The sequence below is a fragment of the Callorhinchus milii genome, unplaced genomic scaffold, assembly GCF_018977255.1.
Source record: "Callorhinchus milii isolate IMCB2004 unplaced genomic scaffold, IMCB_Cmil_1.0 Scaffold5, whole genome shotgun sequence".
NCBI classification, from domain to species: Eukaryota; Metazoa; Chordata; class Chondrichthyes; order Chimaeriformes; family Callorhinchidae; genus Callorhinchus; species Callorhinchus milii.
Genome location: NW_024704746.1, coordinates 64701686 through 64719668, shown reverse-complemented (window position 1 = coordinate 64719668; position 17983 = coordinate 64701686). Strand labels below are relative to the sequence as shown.

Here is a 17983-nt window from a genome sequence, read left to right as displayed (position 1 = left end):
TGTGCTGCACAAGGAGGAAGGTATTCAGCCCATAGTGGCTGTGCTGGTTCTTTCTCAGTCTCATTTACCTGCCTTTTCTTCCCCATATCCCTGCAGATTATTCCCTTTTAATATGGATCAATGGGATTGAATTGATCGCTCTTTCAGAGAGCCAGCACAGACACAATGGTCTGAATGGCCTTCCTCTGTGCAATAAAGTCATACTGCCTCCAAGGCCTTCTCTTTGACTGTGCCTTTTGCCACCCTCCTACCCTCCCTGCCTTCTACCCTGCCTTACCCCAACTCCCCCCTCCCCCCTACCCCCCGCTCGGGACTGTCTAGCGCTTCGGACATCCTCCCGATGTAAAATGTAATGTTGTATTTTATTGCTCTGATTCTCTCTTGAAAACTAATATTCATCTTGCCTCGTCTGGGCCTCGTCCTAACAACACGCCATGTTAAAAAATTCTCCTTCTCTCCACCCTTTGCTCTCTTGCTTAATCTTAATTTGATGCCTTCTAGTCATTGACTCAACGACCAATGGAAATAATTTCTCTATCTACTCCAGCCCAGAGAATGATATTTTCCTCTCTCTATTGCCCTGCAGTTGTCGTATGAGAGATGCTTTGGGCATTCTCAACTCCACTTCTCAAGGACGTGAGTTCATGAAATAAAAATACATAATAATAATCCTTGAATTTGATATAGCGCCTTTCACATCTTCGAGATGTCTCAAAGCTCTTCACAGAATATGCTGTAAAGTGAATTGACTGCATAGTTTGTGGGCGAAACGCGGCAGCCAATTGCGCACAGCAGCGTCCCACAAACAGTTGTTGACTGAAGTGATCAATTTATTATTATTATTTTTTGAAGGAATTATTACCCCCAAAAAACGATCCGCCAATCGACTAAAGACCGGGTTCCTACTTACTGCTAGTAAACAGAGGCATGTGGAGTAAGGAAACTTGCCCCACAAAGAAGTTGACAGAATCTCACTCAGAGATGAGAAGGATGGCTGGCATTATGAAGTGAAATATCAAGTTTGATTCAATAGAGAGTAGACTTACTAGGCTGAAGTAAGTCATATTGTTGAAGCAAATGGCCCATGTTATAGCTACCACAGGAATGCTGCCAGCGGGTGCATTAGGTGAGAAATACTGGCAAAATTTACAGCATTTCTTTCATAGTAAAAGGACATATGGCCGATTGCTTATTCTATTAAGCTATCAATTATCACTGCAAGATTCTAAAATAAAAGAAAAGCAATCCTTACAGCTCCACTGGAACAGGAGTAGAACAGTCAGCACCTTGAGCATGTTCCGCTATTCTATTAGATCACAGCTGATCTGTACCTCATTGCTTGCGTTCGATTCGACACCTCATCACTCTGAAATGTTTGAAAGCATTTCAGTTTATTCTGCAACGTACAGTGACTGTATTTGTAGGTGAATGTGATAGCTAGTTTGCCTACAGCAATGTCCCACAGGGAGCCATGAAGTCACCAACCAATTTCTATGGGATTGCTTGCGAGGACACAACAACAACAACATTATTACATTTATAGAGCGCCTTTCACGTCGGGAGGACGTCCCAAAGCGCTGAACAGTCAGGTGTCGGGGCCCGAGCATGGGGGAGGGGTGGTGTAGAGGTGAGGGAAGGCAGAGAGGTGGGAGGGAGACCAAAGGCACGATCGAAGAGAAGGGTCTTGAGACCGGCCTTGAAGGATGCAAGGGAGGAAGTGAGGTGAAGGGACCGTGGGATGGAGTTCCAGAGTGTGGGGGCAGAGAGGCTGAAAGCCCGGCCACCGATGGTGGGTGGGTCGGGCGGGAGTCATGGATACTGGCACTGAGAGAAATCCCTTCTCTTCTCACATAGGATCCATAGGATCTTCAACATCCACCTAAACAGGCAGACGGCATCTTCAACATCTCATCTAAGCGACAGGATCTTTGGCAATATACCTCCCACCCAGTACTGTACTGAATGTCAGCCTCTATGAGCAGGTTTCAACCCACAAACTCTTGACTCAGAGACAACAGTGCTTCCAACTGAGTCAGGCTAACACCACCAAGTCATTGATGAGTATGGAAATTAACCAAAGGTAAGAATTATGAACCAAAATAAGAGACGCTTAAACAAAGACAAAGATGTTAACAACAACATCAACAAGATTCCATTTATTGAGCGCTTTTCACGTCGGGAGGACGTCCCAAGGCGCTGTACAGTTGGGTCAGGACCCGAGCAAGGGGGAATGGTCAGGGTGAGGGGAGGGAAGGGAGGGAGCGAGGAGAGGGTAGAGAGTCGAGAGGGGAGCTGAAGGCTCGGTCAAAGAGAAAGGGTCTTGAGACCGGCCTTGAAGGAGGAAAGGGAGGAAGCGGCGAAGGCACTGGGGGATGGAGTTCCAGAGCCTAGTAGTTCAATAACTAGTTCAATAACTGCTTATACCAAGGAGTGACTGTAAGGGTTTAATCAAGGTACCGGTAATGGTTAGAGATAACTCTTGCTTTGTCATTGCTTTGTTCTTGTGATCTGATATAACCCCAGCCCATTAGATGGCTGCCTTGCATTCACTGCAGGGTATCCATTATTCTTTATCTACTGCTTAATGTTGCTGCAGTTTTGGTAACATTGCTAATTATATAACACCCTCAGTCACTTCATCATTCACAGCATATACAATGCAGCACTTGACTAGTTTATTCCTCATAAAATACAGCAATAAAGTGCAGGAAATGAAATCACATGGCTATTGCGTGTCCTAACTGCCCTCTCAGGAACGGAAAATCAGCCTGAATTCTGAAAGCCAGCACACTTCATATCCACTCACACAGTTTTGATGGTTTTCTTCTTCATTAAACTTCCAGCTGAAAGCTGGAAGCCACACGATAACTGTGAAAAAGGTTATTTTTAAAAAAAAACAGACCTGGATTTTATACTTTCCTTTTGACTCCTATCCATTTCAGAGTAACCAAATGCATAAAATGGTATGAGAGAGACCGTATTAATAGTCCATTGCGTTTAATTTAAAGAGGGAGATTTGAAATGGGGTCCGTTTAGTAAAAATAAATCAAACTGTCACAATCTTCTTTTCATGAGATAGGTCTGGACAAAGAAGGCCGTTCAGCCCATTCAACCTCAACCTTCACTCACTTCACTGCTGTTTGCTTCTTCATTAAACTTTCATTAAACTTCTTCATTAAACTTCAGCCACTACTCCCCGAAGCTTTGGAACTCTCTCCCTCAATCCCTCCACCTTGTCCCCTCCTTCCCCTCTTTAGATCACGAATGAAGACCTTCCTCTTCGAAGTGAATGACCAATATTATCTGGGGTACTGTTGGCCAGGTCACTGGAAGAAACTCTCTTCTCTTTCCCACAGTGACCATAGCTCAAATCAGAATTCTTGGCGAGAAAGAGGGATAAGTGAACTATTACCTTGCAACTCTGTTGTTGTCAATACATTCGGTAATTTTAATTGTCCTGCAGTTATCAAATAAATGTTCCTGAAAAACACTGCGAGAGAACATTTGCAGAAACGTACACGACTGGAACATGTTACCAGTCACAAGCAACCATTAAACTACAAGCTGAGAATTTGTGATGCTTTGGGGGAGACAAATAGTTAGCTGTAACCCTGGACATATCTTTCCAGCCCTTCACTCATTACAGGATTGCAAAATAGTAATCACATTGTAATCAACAGAGGTGTTAGTCAGTGGGGAATCCTGCTTATTTGTACATCATAGTGATACACTGGTCAAATCTGCACACTGATCCTGCAGTGTATTAATCAATGATTAACATAGACTGCACTTTATTACTGCAGTATGATTTAGAATATGCTGCAGCAATGCTTTGATTACCTCAGTGTATCCTCAGAGGATAGTAGCACTTTTGCATTGAAATAATAAAGAATAAAGCCAGCTGTGTTCTGTCTATGTGCTTCGTCTACTTCGAACAGAACATTTATAATGGCAACCGCAGGCTGCGTACCAAAGATTTTTTTATTTCTTCTCCCTTCTTTTGTCTTTTTGCCATCCATAGGACAGGCAACATTGCTGGAGTGAGTGAGTGACTCTCTCTCTCTCTCTCTCGGCACTTTTCCTGTCCTATTTTTACACCCACTTTGTGATGTGGAATGACTTGAAGTGTCTTCAAGTATTCAATCAATCCCCGTGGGGAAGGAACCCCTTTACTTGCACTCTGAACCTTTGCTCGGTGACCTAGTTAATATCTGAATGTGGGTAACCCAAGTGTGATTCCCTACAAATATGTACTGGAATGCAATAGCAACAACAACAACTTGCATTTATATTGCGCCCTTCACTCCGGGTAGCGTCTCGGAGCGCACCCAATACGTAGTGTCGCCTTGAAGCTCCCACTCTGACTCCTTTGCCAGCTGACATTTTTCTGCACCCTAGGAACTATTCTCTGAACGTTTGAACATTTCCTCAGTAGCTTCCCTTGTAACAGCACTGGTTAGACTTCCATTGCTTTGCTTGACACGGGCACTGCCAGTCCAGTGAGTAACTTTCTCAGTATGTCCTCTCCCTAACAGCGGAAAAGCTCCTGACCTCTCCTTGTTGTCATAGGTTAAGGAGCTTGCTGCATGGGAGGGGAAGTGAGAGAGTTAAAAAAAAAACCCCAACAAATTACATTTGTGTGGCATCTTTCACGTTGGGAGAAAGTCTCAAGGCGTTGGGACCTAGAACAGGAAAAGTGTTGCCAATTTTAAAATAAGGCGTTGCCTTCAGAATACAAAGTATACACAGTGCACTACCTTCATTGTACAAAGCTACAAAGGATTTCAATTCTCAGTATTTAAAGACGAGGAATCTTCGTGAACCCATTGTACAGCGCAGTCTCTAAATTACTTGTTCAGCGCATTCAGCACCTGCCACTTTCAGGGTGTGGATGCTGACAATTTCCTTTTGTGGCAATTGACAAGGCTTCCCCGAAATAAGCAGCTTTTAACAAAAATTGCAACTTAAAACCTATTTTGCTTGGGAGAGAGAGAGAGAGAGAGAGAGAGAGAGACGAGAGAGAGAGAGAGAAGGGAGAAGGAAAACATTTGCTGAAAGAACTTGGGAATTGCTTTTCATTTTTGCACTGCTCGTATTCCAGGCAGTTACAACATCATTTTCGGTGTACATTAGGAAGACAGAAACATGGTGCTTTTGTTAAAATTATTTCTTAAAGAGCCAAGCTCACCACAGGAAAGTTCTGTTCTCGNAAAAAAACGCAACACAAAGAACTCTGAACCACCCTAAACTTTTTTTTCCTTTAATCTGTTTCTTTAATCTGTTTCTTTCACTGAATTCATCCTATTCATCCTAAAATTGTAAAGTGGAGAAGATTGTTTCAAAGGACAAAGACTCCAATAGTACGAGGAAACTAACATGTACAGATTCATTAACCTGGATGTTTCAGGGACAAGTACGTGATTTCAACTGTCTGGCGCCACAACTATTCCAAACGGGAGGTCCAATATTCCTCGTTGTCTTTATACCTCTTTAGAAGTGAGGAAAAACTGACTTCTAATTTATGACTTATAATTTAAGGCTGAATTTAAGAATTTTCCACAATTCTGCATTTAAGATCATGGGTCGTAAGGCTAAGGCCATCAGAATTGTAACTTCTCAGCTCCTCAATATCACCAGCGCTTTTATTTTCTTTTAGAAAAATATGCCCAAAGCAATTTTTCAGCAATATCAGAGGACAGGACAGCAAGTGCTCCAACTATATCCCAGGCAACATTATACATCACTGCTCCAGAACCTGCTGGATGATACATTGCAAAACAGGGCATTTAAAATGAAGCGGTACAGCCACAATTTTGGTGGTAAATGAATTATCACTGATGTGCAACGAGAGTCATGAGCAGGTGGGGAAAGGATGCGTCTCGTAGGATACGTCTATAATGTATATAATATTTTACATTTTCAAATTGTGTGCGTTCCACTCAGGTGCTTCCATTTCCCATGTTCCTAGGACATGGATCTGATATGTAGACAAAGCCCCTCGAGGACAAGGAGACATCTAACTTGAGCAGGAGGTCAAGCACAGAGAAACAAGAGCTTGCTATTGGAATGGGACGACAGCGGTTTTTTTTCCAATCTAATCCTCAGTTGGGGATCTAGAGTCCATTCCTGCACACGCCTCATTTGTCCAGAGCACTGGACTAACACAATTAACAGCAGATAATCTTTTGGACTTAATTTTTTTAAAAAAGAGGTAAAGATAGTATACATAAGCACAATGCAGCAATTCATTTGATGTAGCATATACATGTGTGTGTGTATGTATGTTTACAAGTGTATGTATGCATGTGTATGTATGTATGATTCATCGACTCATCCACAAGCTGCAGGTCATTCAGTACTCTGCAGCTCGTGTACTGTCCCGCACCAGGTTTCACGACCACATCACTCCCACCCTCGCTCGCCTCCACTGGCTCCCCATCCCCCAGAGGATCCAATTCAAGATCCTCATCCTCACCCACAAGGCCATTCATGGCCTTGCTCCCTCCTACCTCTCTGACCTACTATCCCCCTACCTACCTGCCTGTACCCTCCGTTCCTCTGGCTCCGGTCTGCTCCACACCCCCCGCCCCAACCGCCCTACCATCGGTGGCCTTCAGCCTCTCAGCCCCGAGGCTCTGGAACTCTATCCCCCAGTGCCTTCGTCGCCTCCTCCCTTTCCTCCTTCAAGGCCGGTCTCAAGACCTTTCTCTTTGACCGAGCCTTCAGCTCCCCTCTCGACTCTCTTCCCCCTCCTCGCCCTCTCCCTTCCCTCCCCTCATCCTGACCATTTCCCCCTTGTTCGGGTCCTGACCCAACTGTACAGCACCTTGGAACGTCCTCCCGACGGGAAAGGCGCTCTATAAATGGAATCATGTTGTTGTTGTTATTAATCTTTGCAGAAATGCTCAAAATTTATAGAACATAAGAAATAAAGTGTGAATCGTTTATTATTTTGCTAATATATCCCTTTTTTCTCAGCAAGCATTTGGGTGAAAACTCACCTTGTTTTCATATGAAAAATAACATAATAATAATAATCCTTGCATTTGATATAGCGCCTTACCATGTCTTCGAGATGTCTCAAAGCGCTTCATAGAATGTTCTGTAAAGTGAATTAACTGTATATTTATATGAAAAATGCAAAGGGAAAACTTCAGCGGCAATGATGATGGGCTAATAAACGTGGGTGATTTTTTCTTCCTTTAACAGTGGGGGAATGAAAGAACTGGATAAAAGGTGGGGAAAAAAAAACGTTCCTCCATGTAATCTCCCAAGTGCAGAAGTAACCAGGAGATCAAAACCTTTTACTGTTGTCATCCGAACACATAAAAATGTTCACTCATTCCCCATAAACTGTACTTGTTAACTTATCTCAAGGGCACACCTGGCTTTCACTCAATACCTTGTACTAAATTTCCTGGTGTTTATATGTGCTGGCAATACGTTCTAAATCAGTGGTTTCCCTCTATGTTCGGTTTACGAAATTAACTCCCTTGTCGTAAACTTTGCAATAACTACAGTTGTGCTGCAAAGAATGCAATTTGGAAACGGATAATTAAATATTATGAACTTTCAAAGCTCTTTACATTTTTAATTAGCTTAAAAGTTGTACTTCACACAATCCTGCTGTTTATTTTCTCCTGCGATGATCACTACATAGCTGAGATCCTAGTTGCTGTGTCGTTGACTGCTTGGAATGTTCAACAGCTTACGAGAGCTTTCCTTGTGTCCCACTTGAACTCATCCTTCCAGAATAGCCACCTTTCCATCCTCTTATAATTGCATCAAGCTGTCCAGGCCGGGTGATGAGCTTCTGTGTCCCTATATTCTCAGGGATCTCTTTTATACTGTATTTCATCGGCATGGACTGGTACTGCTGAAGAGTCCCTCCTCTCCTTATGATGGGGCCCTGCTAACAGTTAATAATGATTATCATTGTCTCTTTATGTCAGTTGCAGACTTTCTTGCCTCCACGATCCTACTCTTCGATCACCCTCCTACCCCCACCCTCCCTGCTCTGCAAATCCTTGACTGTCCAGCACCTTGGGACATCCTCTTGACGTGAAAGGCGTGAAACAAGTGTAATTTGTTGTTGGTCCTGATGGGTCCATATTGCTGGGACGGTTACTGTTTCTAAGCTTGCAGTGTTGGCTGTTTCGTCATGGGTTGAGGTCTCTTCTCCTGCGACAGGATTTCATTGGTTGCCATATAGCTTATGGCACCTTGCTCAACTGGCCATTAATAATAAGTGAACCATAACGGTGAGTATTGGCAGTGCAATTCATTACAATGGCAATCACAGCCGAGCTCAATCTGTCCTCAAGCAATGTCCAGACACACAAGCACACAACAGAGTTCTCTGGATAACCATCAAGACTGGGAAACCTTGCTGATTTTTCCCCTCTCACTAACCTAGGGGTATCGAAGCCAATTCAGCTCAGAATCGAATGGTGCAGTGCCTTTACCCACTAGGCTACAGAGCAACTTAAACAAATACTGTGTCACCTTATCATGCTGTAGACTGCAGAAAATTCCTTTTATTGAGTCCTGCAGAATGCAGGTAATTCCCTTAAAAGGGAGAAATACTCAAGAGAATGTTTCGCTCTCCCCGTGAATAGTCAAGCTGTGCGGTTTTAGCTGGTTAGACTCGAGCAGTTACCCCAACACACATTCTGGGGTCCCCTTAGCCATGGCTCTTGCCAACCTGTGCCTAATACTCTCCGGAATTTGCTAAGCAGGATGAATCCCTCCAGGGAGAGTGCGCGCATTCCATTCTAACAATCTATCTCTGGGATTTCCATGTGTAGGTGAGATACATGAAATTCTCAGTTTGGTTTGGATACCCTTTGGGTGGGTTTCCGCATGTGTCAGACACCTGGCTGACCAAAAATATAGTGGATAGTCAGCAGTCTCCCCGCCTACTCTCTCAGCTGAGGAATTGTGCAGGTTATAAAAAAGCCTTAAAAAAGGGGTGAGAAAAATAAAATGTTTCAAAGATTTGCCTAAAGGGAGAAGAAAAAATAAGTGACCTACATTCAACACGACAGGTGCTATATCAAATACAAGGATTATTGTTATTCCTAACGCTATTACTTTCACACCTACCTCTACTGGTAGCTGTCACACATTTCGACACCCTGCTTTCTCCTGCGCGTCGCTTACAAAAGTGTTCAAATTGCTGGGCGTTTGCTAACCTAAACCACTCCTGCAGATCCTGACATCGTTAGAACGACTTGAATTACAAGCGCGGTTGATGTAATATTTGACCACCTAAAATCCTTTGGAGATATTTAAATATGGTGCAACCCCTTTATAACCCCTCCCCTAAAGTGCAGGTATAGCATTTTGTCTGGCTGTCTGGCTTGCTGCGTTACGAGGAGGGCCTTGCACTATCTCAGTTCTACTTCACATAAGAACTGAACTAACCCAGGAGCACAAGACGTTGAGTAAATTTTCAATGGAACGTCCAAACTAATCGTTTGCTGAATCTTGGCTTTTGTTTAGTTTATGAAACATTCTTGCACTGACAACAGCACAACTGGACCCTGCTGCTACTCTCCTCTGTTAAGCCGTGGCAGAATCCGGTTCCGATGGTTTTCCAAATCATCATTTTGAAAAGGAAATGAAATGGCACTGTGCTGAGAACGTCTCGCCTCATTGCCTCTCCGCAGTGGGAGCAGTGTGTTGTGCGAGTGGAATATTCCCCCATGCTGTCAGCTCGGCTGCGCTTTTAAGAAATATGTAATCAGGATAATAATAATAATGATCCTTGCAGTTGACACAGCGCCTTATCACTTCTTCGAGACGTCTCAAAGCGCTTCACAGAATACACTGTAAAGTGAATTGACTGTGTATTTTGTGGGCGAAATAGGGCAAGCAATTGCGCACAGCAGCGTCCCCACACAAACAGTCGTGGATTGAGTGATCAAATTATTATTATTTATCTTTTTTTTTGGAAAGGATTTATCACCTCCGGAAAAGTGATCCGCCAATTGACTAACAACCAGGTTCCTACTTACTGCTGGGTAAACAGATGTGTGTGGAGTAAGGAAACTTGCCTAAGGTTTCACCCCACCCGGGAGTGGAACCCGAGTCCTCTCGCTTGCGAGGCGAGTGCTCCAACCAATACACTACAGGACTCCACATCAATATAACGAGAGAGGATATTTGTATCACGTCGGGTCAACTGCAATACAACGCATCACGGGTAGAATCATTGGGGTACCAAGAAAATGAAAAGAAAACAAAGCGACAAGAGGGAGGACTCTTGAGGAGTATCGTTGAAAGCAAAATGAAATGTAATCTTACTTAAACTTGGCCTCCACTTCGTCAGCTGCTTTCTGGTACTGATCAGCATTCAGTTGGTAGAACTTAGCACTCTGAAAATTACCAATAAGAAAACAAAAATTAAATCATTGGGCAATCAACCAACCCCCCCAAACCCCCCCACCACTCCCCGCACACACACACACACACACACACATACCAATGTCTGCTGCAATCTTAGGACGCAAATTACCATCAAGAACCCAGGTCTGCTGTATTAGATAAAACAAATCGATGGCGATGCGATTATACAGAAGCACAACTGGAATGGGTGGATGGGTCACTGCCTGCGATGATGAATGGCTCAAAATTGGCCTCATGGTCTGACGGACTAACGCACAGTAATCTCATTTCGGCTCAGATTTATCTTTCTTCACCAGATCAATAAAGATGAACACAACAGTTGTAGGAATCGATAGCAATTTTTGATCGTTTCAGCTTGAAAGCTCGTTTTTACTTAGGAACAATACTTTGAGTAGTTTATTTGCTCTTTTGATTGCTGTTCAATGGCTGAGCCGGGCTTGTGTACAGGAGAGGCTTTCTAATTTGACTGCAGGCCAACTTATCAAAAAGTCGTTCGTCAGCAGAGATAGGATTTATCATTTTCTTTTTGTATTCCTCTTCTTCCATCATTTACTCATTACATGTCCAGCCCTGATGTTTGAAGACATTTATTACCACCCGCTTTTATTGTGATAGAAAAGGGAAATACAGAACTGCACAAAGTCCCTCAGGCGAGCATGATCCTGAGTAATTTATCTGCTTGAAAAGAGCAAGCTACAATGTTTGAAATCCGTCATACTGGGGAGCAGCTCAGCACAAACAAAAATCATTTGAGAAACGAATGCCTCATGCTGGTTTTTTTTGCAACTCAAGCTTTATTGCTAATGAGGTCTCGTTTTACATTATGATGTCTGTAGCAGTGTCTGCCACATACGCTGGGTAAAAGATGTCTAGGCTATATTTAGGTTAAAGAGAAGGCTTCTAATGATTCCAGAAATATTCAGGACCGAAGTTCAGGAATGACTAAAAACAAAGCGAGTGATTCAGATGGTTTGTTACAATTCCAGTGAATGCTGTGGCTGTCAACACAGATCTGAAGTTTTAACTCTGATATATTCTTTCTCTGGTTTCACTCTACCACCTGACCCCCCCCCCCCCCTCCCATCTCAGTGACATATTGGGAGTGGTTGTCTGTCGACAGGAGCCTGCCCTGCATTGCTGTCATGTTGTACAGCTGACTAATAAGCAGCAAAAACAAGTGAGATTGTCCACCGTCACCATGGATGTGTGGGGTGGGGAGAAAGAGAGAGAAAAAAAAAAAACAAGGAATGATGGACAATCCAGCAGGCAACTATTTTATAGTTCTTTCCTTGGGATTAAAATGTTCTTTTTTAATCACATTAGCGGAGAACCAGAAGTAGTCCAAATGGTCAGGTACTGTGGCCAAAGTCTTAAAGGTCCCCTGATCAATGCACTTTCTGCAGTAACCCATTACTGCCACCAAATGCTGCTAGTGAGCTGTGCGGCTATTACCGCTGCCTCTGAAGACCGAAATCAGGTACTGCAAAAATACAGGACACGAAACTAGAAACGCTTCAGCTTCTTTCTCCTCTTCCAACAACTTGCCCCACGAGCGCCAGGCGAGAGATCAGCGAATTCTGAAAGTAGGAGCTGAGGCTCCACAATGAAGCTCAGATCTTTGTTGACAGCCACAGCATTCACTGGAATTGTAGCAAGTCACCCAGTGACGTTCCACACAGATGCCCTGGTTCGATGCCCAAGTATCGCAATAACCTCCAGACATTTGGGCACGTGCCAACGGCCATTAGAAGGATTTGTGATTCCCCCTCCCCCCAAGCAAAGAATAGTAAAAAGAACATTTCCCAGCCTTCTGCCATCAATAGATGGCTAGCTGACATCACCAAATTATATTTTAACGGACGGAACTCCATTTGAAGGAGTATCTCAAAGTGCTGCGACACCTCAGCACCATTTGGCTCTGCACTTGAAGCCTCCGGGGTAAAAGTGACGCTGCGACAGGCACTTCAGCAGACCCTACAGCTGGAGGGAATTTTTGCTTGCTTCAAATTCTGATCTCAGCTGCGGCTCGAAGATGTCCTATGAATGATTTGCACCCAGCAGGTGCGATAATTGATGCAGTTTCACCACAGTATGGGCTGCGTACAAAGATATCGCCTGCAAGACATGGCAAGGAGACCCATTTAACAGTGGTCTTGGAAAGTTGCTGAAACAGCTGCGTCACATTTTTCTGCTTGAAATGATCGAATAGTGTAGGGGGCTCCCTTTCCCACCAAGTAGGCAGACAGCAGTCTTGGTCGTTCATAGTTTCAGCCGTTTTAAGAGTTTCATGTCCCAATGGCATGAGTGAAATCAATTGGAGCTGTCACAAACCCCCTGTCCCCTGATGACCCAACCGCACCACAAAATACCTTTGATGCTTTCAAATGTAAAACATGGGATTGAAAGCTGGACGTGTAACCGCTTAGAGCTCAGGGCACTGCTCCCAGCCCAGCTTCTGCACAAACTGTTGTAATGATCCTTACATTTGGAACAGCAAAGAGGTTCCAAAGCACTTCACAAGATCTCCTGTAAAGTGCAATGACTGCGTGCTCTGTGGGCAAATGCGGCAGCCAATTTTGCGCACAGCAATGTCCCGGAAGCAGCCAGCATCTGAATGACCAATATTAGTTGGGAGATTGTTGGCCAGGGCACTGGGACGAACTCCCTTCTCTATTTGAATAGGATGGGATCATTGACATCCACCTGAACAGGCAGACTGGGCTTCAGTTTGATCTGAAGTACGGCTCCTTCAACGATGCAGCATTTCCCAGTGTATTGGAGTGCCATCCTAGACGACATAAGTTCCAAGTGCTGATGTGGAGTTTGAACCTACAACTTTCTGACTCAAAAGGCAGGTGCGTTACCAACTGAGTCAGGCTGACATCATAGACTATTTCTAGGACAATAATTCACGTGGAGTGAGAAAAAAAACTGTTTGCCAGCAAAACTGCCTGTTTGAATAACAAATGGGTAGTAATGGGACAGAAAATCTGCTGTGATACAGTTAAAATTGGCGAAATGCGTTAAATCACAACAAACAGGATTTTTTTTAAATTTGCATTTTTCCTTGAAAAAGAACAAACATGCAGAAATAAATATAGTACTTAAAATGAGTCAACGAAGGTGAACAATAGGTTCATAGTTACAAATGAACTATGGAAAACTCACTCTTTAAGAGCACGTACGACCGCTTGATCACAAAACACAATTTCTTTGACGCAAAACAAAATGCTCGGGATTGAAACATTTCCCCTTCACAGTCTACAGTCATCAAGCATCCACGACTCTCTCCCCCAACCCCCCCCACCCAACTCCTGCCCCAAAAAACTCTTCCATTATTCAAGAGATCAGAAATTAACAGTCTACAAACATTTCCGTTGTAGCTCCTAGCAGTGATTAACGGAGTTCCCGGCACATTGCGGTTGAGAGTTCGCAGCAGCGCAGACCTGTTTAGCACTTCACACGTTCTACGGAGCTCACAAGAGTCACATTCCTCCAATTAAGAGATTGCAGCTCCTCCTCTGAACACTCTCATCTGACACAGCCTGGGCTCGAAAGCCCATTGTTTCCATGTCCCTCATTAATAGAGCAACCGTATAAAATACCCTCTTGATAAATGCAGGGCTCACCAGAACACGTCTTCTGTCTGACTTCCCAAAGAAAGGAAGATTTATAGGCAATTTTATTCAGCCTGGTTTCTAACAGATGTTTAAAAATATTCCAGAACTGACGTTGAACTATTTGACGCATGCACACTAGCCTTGCAGAGTACAGGGTGGATAAAAAAAACTGAGAAGAATTTTGGATTGGAAGTGCTGGAATCTAGAAAGGTGAAATCTAGTGCGGCAGAAACTGCCGTTCTGTTATCGCAGCACCTTTGTACATCAAAGATAGAAGTGTAAAGCTGATCAGAATATTAATTCCTCTTAAAGGCTCCAGGCTATCATTCCGCAGCAGCAAAGTCTATTCCGGGCGCAATAAAGAACAGAAAGGAAAGAAGGAAAAGAAGAAAAAAAAAGGTCATTAAATTATCATTCCATGGCTTGACTGGTCCGAAAATTTCCTACCGATGGTTTAGAACGAAAGAGTTTCCTGAATGTTGCTGCTCCACAGTTCAGATGGAATTTAATGTCTGGTAAATTGGATTTCTGTTAAACCCTGACATACAGTCATACTAAAATCCTGTTTTCCACAGCAGGCAGGTTGAATGGAATGATGTCACACTCCAGCCAAACTTCTTGCTGTCTGCGTTACAGATCTGCGTCGGTACTTTGTGATGTCGGATTCCTCCAGGGGTAAAGTCTTCACTACCGTCTATGCATTAAATTATTAAAATATCATCTGACAGGAGGTGTTTATAACAATCTCGCTTCATAAAGAGCACATTGAGCTGTCACTAATCCAGCGTCAGTCAGTGACCTTAATTCAGTTGGTTTGTGTGTTTACTCAATCACCAAAATGGAGCGGAGAATGAAAACCCAAACCGTAGATACTGAAACAATCAAAAAGCCAATTAATCACACAGATGAAGGCTGTCTTGGCTAAGATCCTAGAAGAGATGAAACGGGAAAGTACCACCGACTAATGGTGACAACAGCAAATATTCATTTAATTTACAGATAACTTCAGGATTTCTAAGACGTTCTGACGATGATACCTCAGATAAGGTCTTCAAAACCAACATTTTCCATTGTAAGCTGCCTCGCCGTCATTGTTGCAGGCAATTTTGACTTAGAAAAGCAAAGCATGGTCAGGAGAGATAATGTTTCTTGTTAACTCTCTCACTACTTTTGAAGTAGCTTGCGTTAAGCTTCATTAGAAAAATAATTAAGACATACAAGTAGAACAAAGACTGGTTTAAGATTTACATCCTGTCCTTTTGTGGAGTTGGGGAGAATAGGAGCAGGAGAGACGCGTGGGAATCTCAAAACATCCTGCATTATCCAATACATTCAGCTCAATGTCATTCAAAAGCTTCCTCACCTGTAATACTCCTATCTAGTTAAATCAAATGTTATTTAATTTCATGCTTCCCCTCCCCCACACCGCCCACCAAGCAACTTTGGTTCTCCCTGGTTCTCGACGGTGTACTGAAGATTGTATATGTGGGAGGGAGAAGGAGCGAGAGAGGGAGAAAGCACTTTTAATTTGGTTACTGTGGGGCTTAAACCTTTAAGGACCAAAGCACTCTATGAAGTGTTCAGCTCTGCAGGATTGAAAAACTCAAGAATCATCTTTGTCGCTCTTTCTGTTACGCCAAGGTGGCAGGACAAAAGCGCACAGGTTTACGATTATAAAGGACAAGTTTAGGATAGAAACAAGAAGATTTCTTTATACAAAGGGCCGTTAATAGCCGGAGTTACCATAAAAGATGGTACAGATGAAGAAACTGTTGTCATTTAAGACACAACTTGATGCTTTAATCTGAAAAGATGAGGTCAAATGGACTGTAAGGTCACCTTCATTCATAACTCTCATGATCCTTTGAAAATAAGGAATCCAAAATTGCATGCAAAATTCATAAATCGTGGAAGGGAAGGGAGAGCAGAACAAATCCCTGTAGGAATTTTTAAAAAAAGACAAAAGTCTTTCTCCCAAGAGTGTTATCTTAGAATATCACCATCAGATTCCTGTTGTTATGACAGTTTCAATAGAACACAATTTGCATTTATATAGTAGCGCCTTTCATGTTGGGAAGACATTTAAAGGTGTGATCAAAGAGGGAGGGAGCGACTCAGAGGCAGAGTGAAGGTAGAATGGCTGAAGGTCTGCCCATCGATGATAGGGCAGAGGATATGAAGCAGGCTGGTGTTCGCTGAACCCAGCGAATGGCCAGACTGGTAAGGCTGAAGGAGGTCACAGAGTAGGATGGGACGAGACCATGGAGGAGGGATTTGGGAATAAGTTAATTTAACTAATGCCATGACCTTTGGCTTTCTTTAAACGACTTGTACGTGGAAGCTCACATGTAAAAGTTCTCTCTATCTATTCTATCTTTCATTTACTAGTTCAGTTGCCACTTCAAAGAATTCCAACAGATTCATGAGGCATGACCTATTCGTTCTTAATCCACGCCGACAACTCTACAACTCTGTACTCTTCGCATGATCATAGAGTCTGTCGTTCAGTGCATGTTACTGCTCCCCACTCCTGACCTTTACATCAAATGCAAAAGATTGTTTATCCTAATATATAAGTCTTCCCCCCCACCCTCTCCACACCACTCAGTGTGTTCTTGTGTTACTGTACCAAGCACACAGTGCAAATTCAGGTCAGATATGGGGTAGCAATCTCACTGGTTGAATTGCATCTTCTCGCTGTCCAGGTGATAAACATAGTTGCTCTTGATCCCCCATGAAAGCCCACACCTGGCATAATGTCTCTATGTTCGGCATGCAGTGCCTCCAAAAAGCCCAAATTGTGATTTACTTCGACTGGAAAAAAACAGTCAGGGATTTGGTCCCGAGCTGGGCGTTGGGACCAGAGGAGGGGTGGAGGGCAGGGACGGTAAGGGTAGGAGGATGCCCGAAGGCACGGTCGAAGAGGAGTGTCTTGAGATGGGCCTTGAAGGAGGGAAGGGAGAGAGCAAGGTGAAGGGACTGTAGGATGATGTTTTACAAAGGGTGAGGTCAAAGAGGCTGTAGACCCGACAGCAGGAAGAGGTGAAAGGTGGATCTCCCACCAAGATGTCTGTGCAACCAAATTTTTTTAAAAAAAATAAAAGAACAATTTTGCTTTCAGTGGGCAATAAAGGAACCCTTCATATCAAGCCCCAATTATGGTAAGTGACCTCTCAGATTATCCATAATTACAATTAGGGCAGAGTGCAGCATCTTTCCACTAAAGTGTGCAATTAACATTAATTGTTTCAGTTCATGTGCAGCGTTCATGTAGCTGTTGTTTCGAAAGGTAAACAACACAGGCGTTTGTTNAAAAAATGAAACAACGGTTGACAAGTTATAATAATAATAATAATCCTTGCATTTGATATAGCGCTTTATCACGTCTTTGAGATGTCTCAAAGTGCTTCACAGAGTACAGTGTAAAGTCAATTGCCTGTAATATTTCATGGGCAGAACAAGGCAGCCAAATGACTACACCAGTGACCCACAGTCGTGGATTGAGAGACCAAATTATTTTTTAAAGGGATTATTACGCCCGGAAAAATGCAAATCTGCCATCTCAAATTTACAAATTGAAAACTTCTGTTTTTGCTGGGTTTTATTTGCCTTTCAAATAGGAAGCCGATTTTTCATTGTTTTTCAATAAGACCCTATTTTGTTTCTCCCGGGTCCTCCTTTATCTAAAAGCACTGTTGGCTAAGCCCATTCCCAGAGGTGTGTCAATGGCAGACTGAACCGGCTAAGAGGTGAACAAGTAAGACCAAGGCCAAGAGATGATCCTCCCGCTGATGTCTCCTTCCTCCTTGTGGGGAAGGACTTAAGTTTCTTTTCAGGGCCTTTTCGCAGCAAAGGGGATGACAAAGAGATCTTGAAAGATCAACACACTCCACATATTATTGGAGCTTAATACTCTCATCTGGCTTAGGGCAAAACTGTATCTATATTTAGAG

General features: G+C 43.3%; 1 protein-coding gene across 2 annotated transcripts in view; it reads right to left on the bottom strand.

Annotated features, from left to right (window-relative positions):
* Window positions 1-17983, bottom strand: part of chchd3a (coiled-coil-helix-coiled-coil-helix domain containing 3a) — a 142793-nt gene that overhangs the window by 14986 nt on the left and 109824 nt on the right. For both annotated transcript variants that reach the window (XM_007890831.2, NM_001293016.1), the window contains 1 exon segment: window positions 10309-10379. In XM_007890831.2, coding sequence (XP_007889022.2) covers window positions 10309-10379 — 71 coding nt within the window.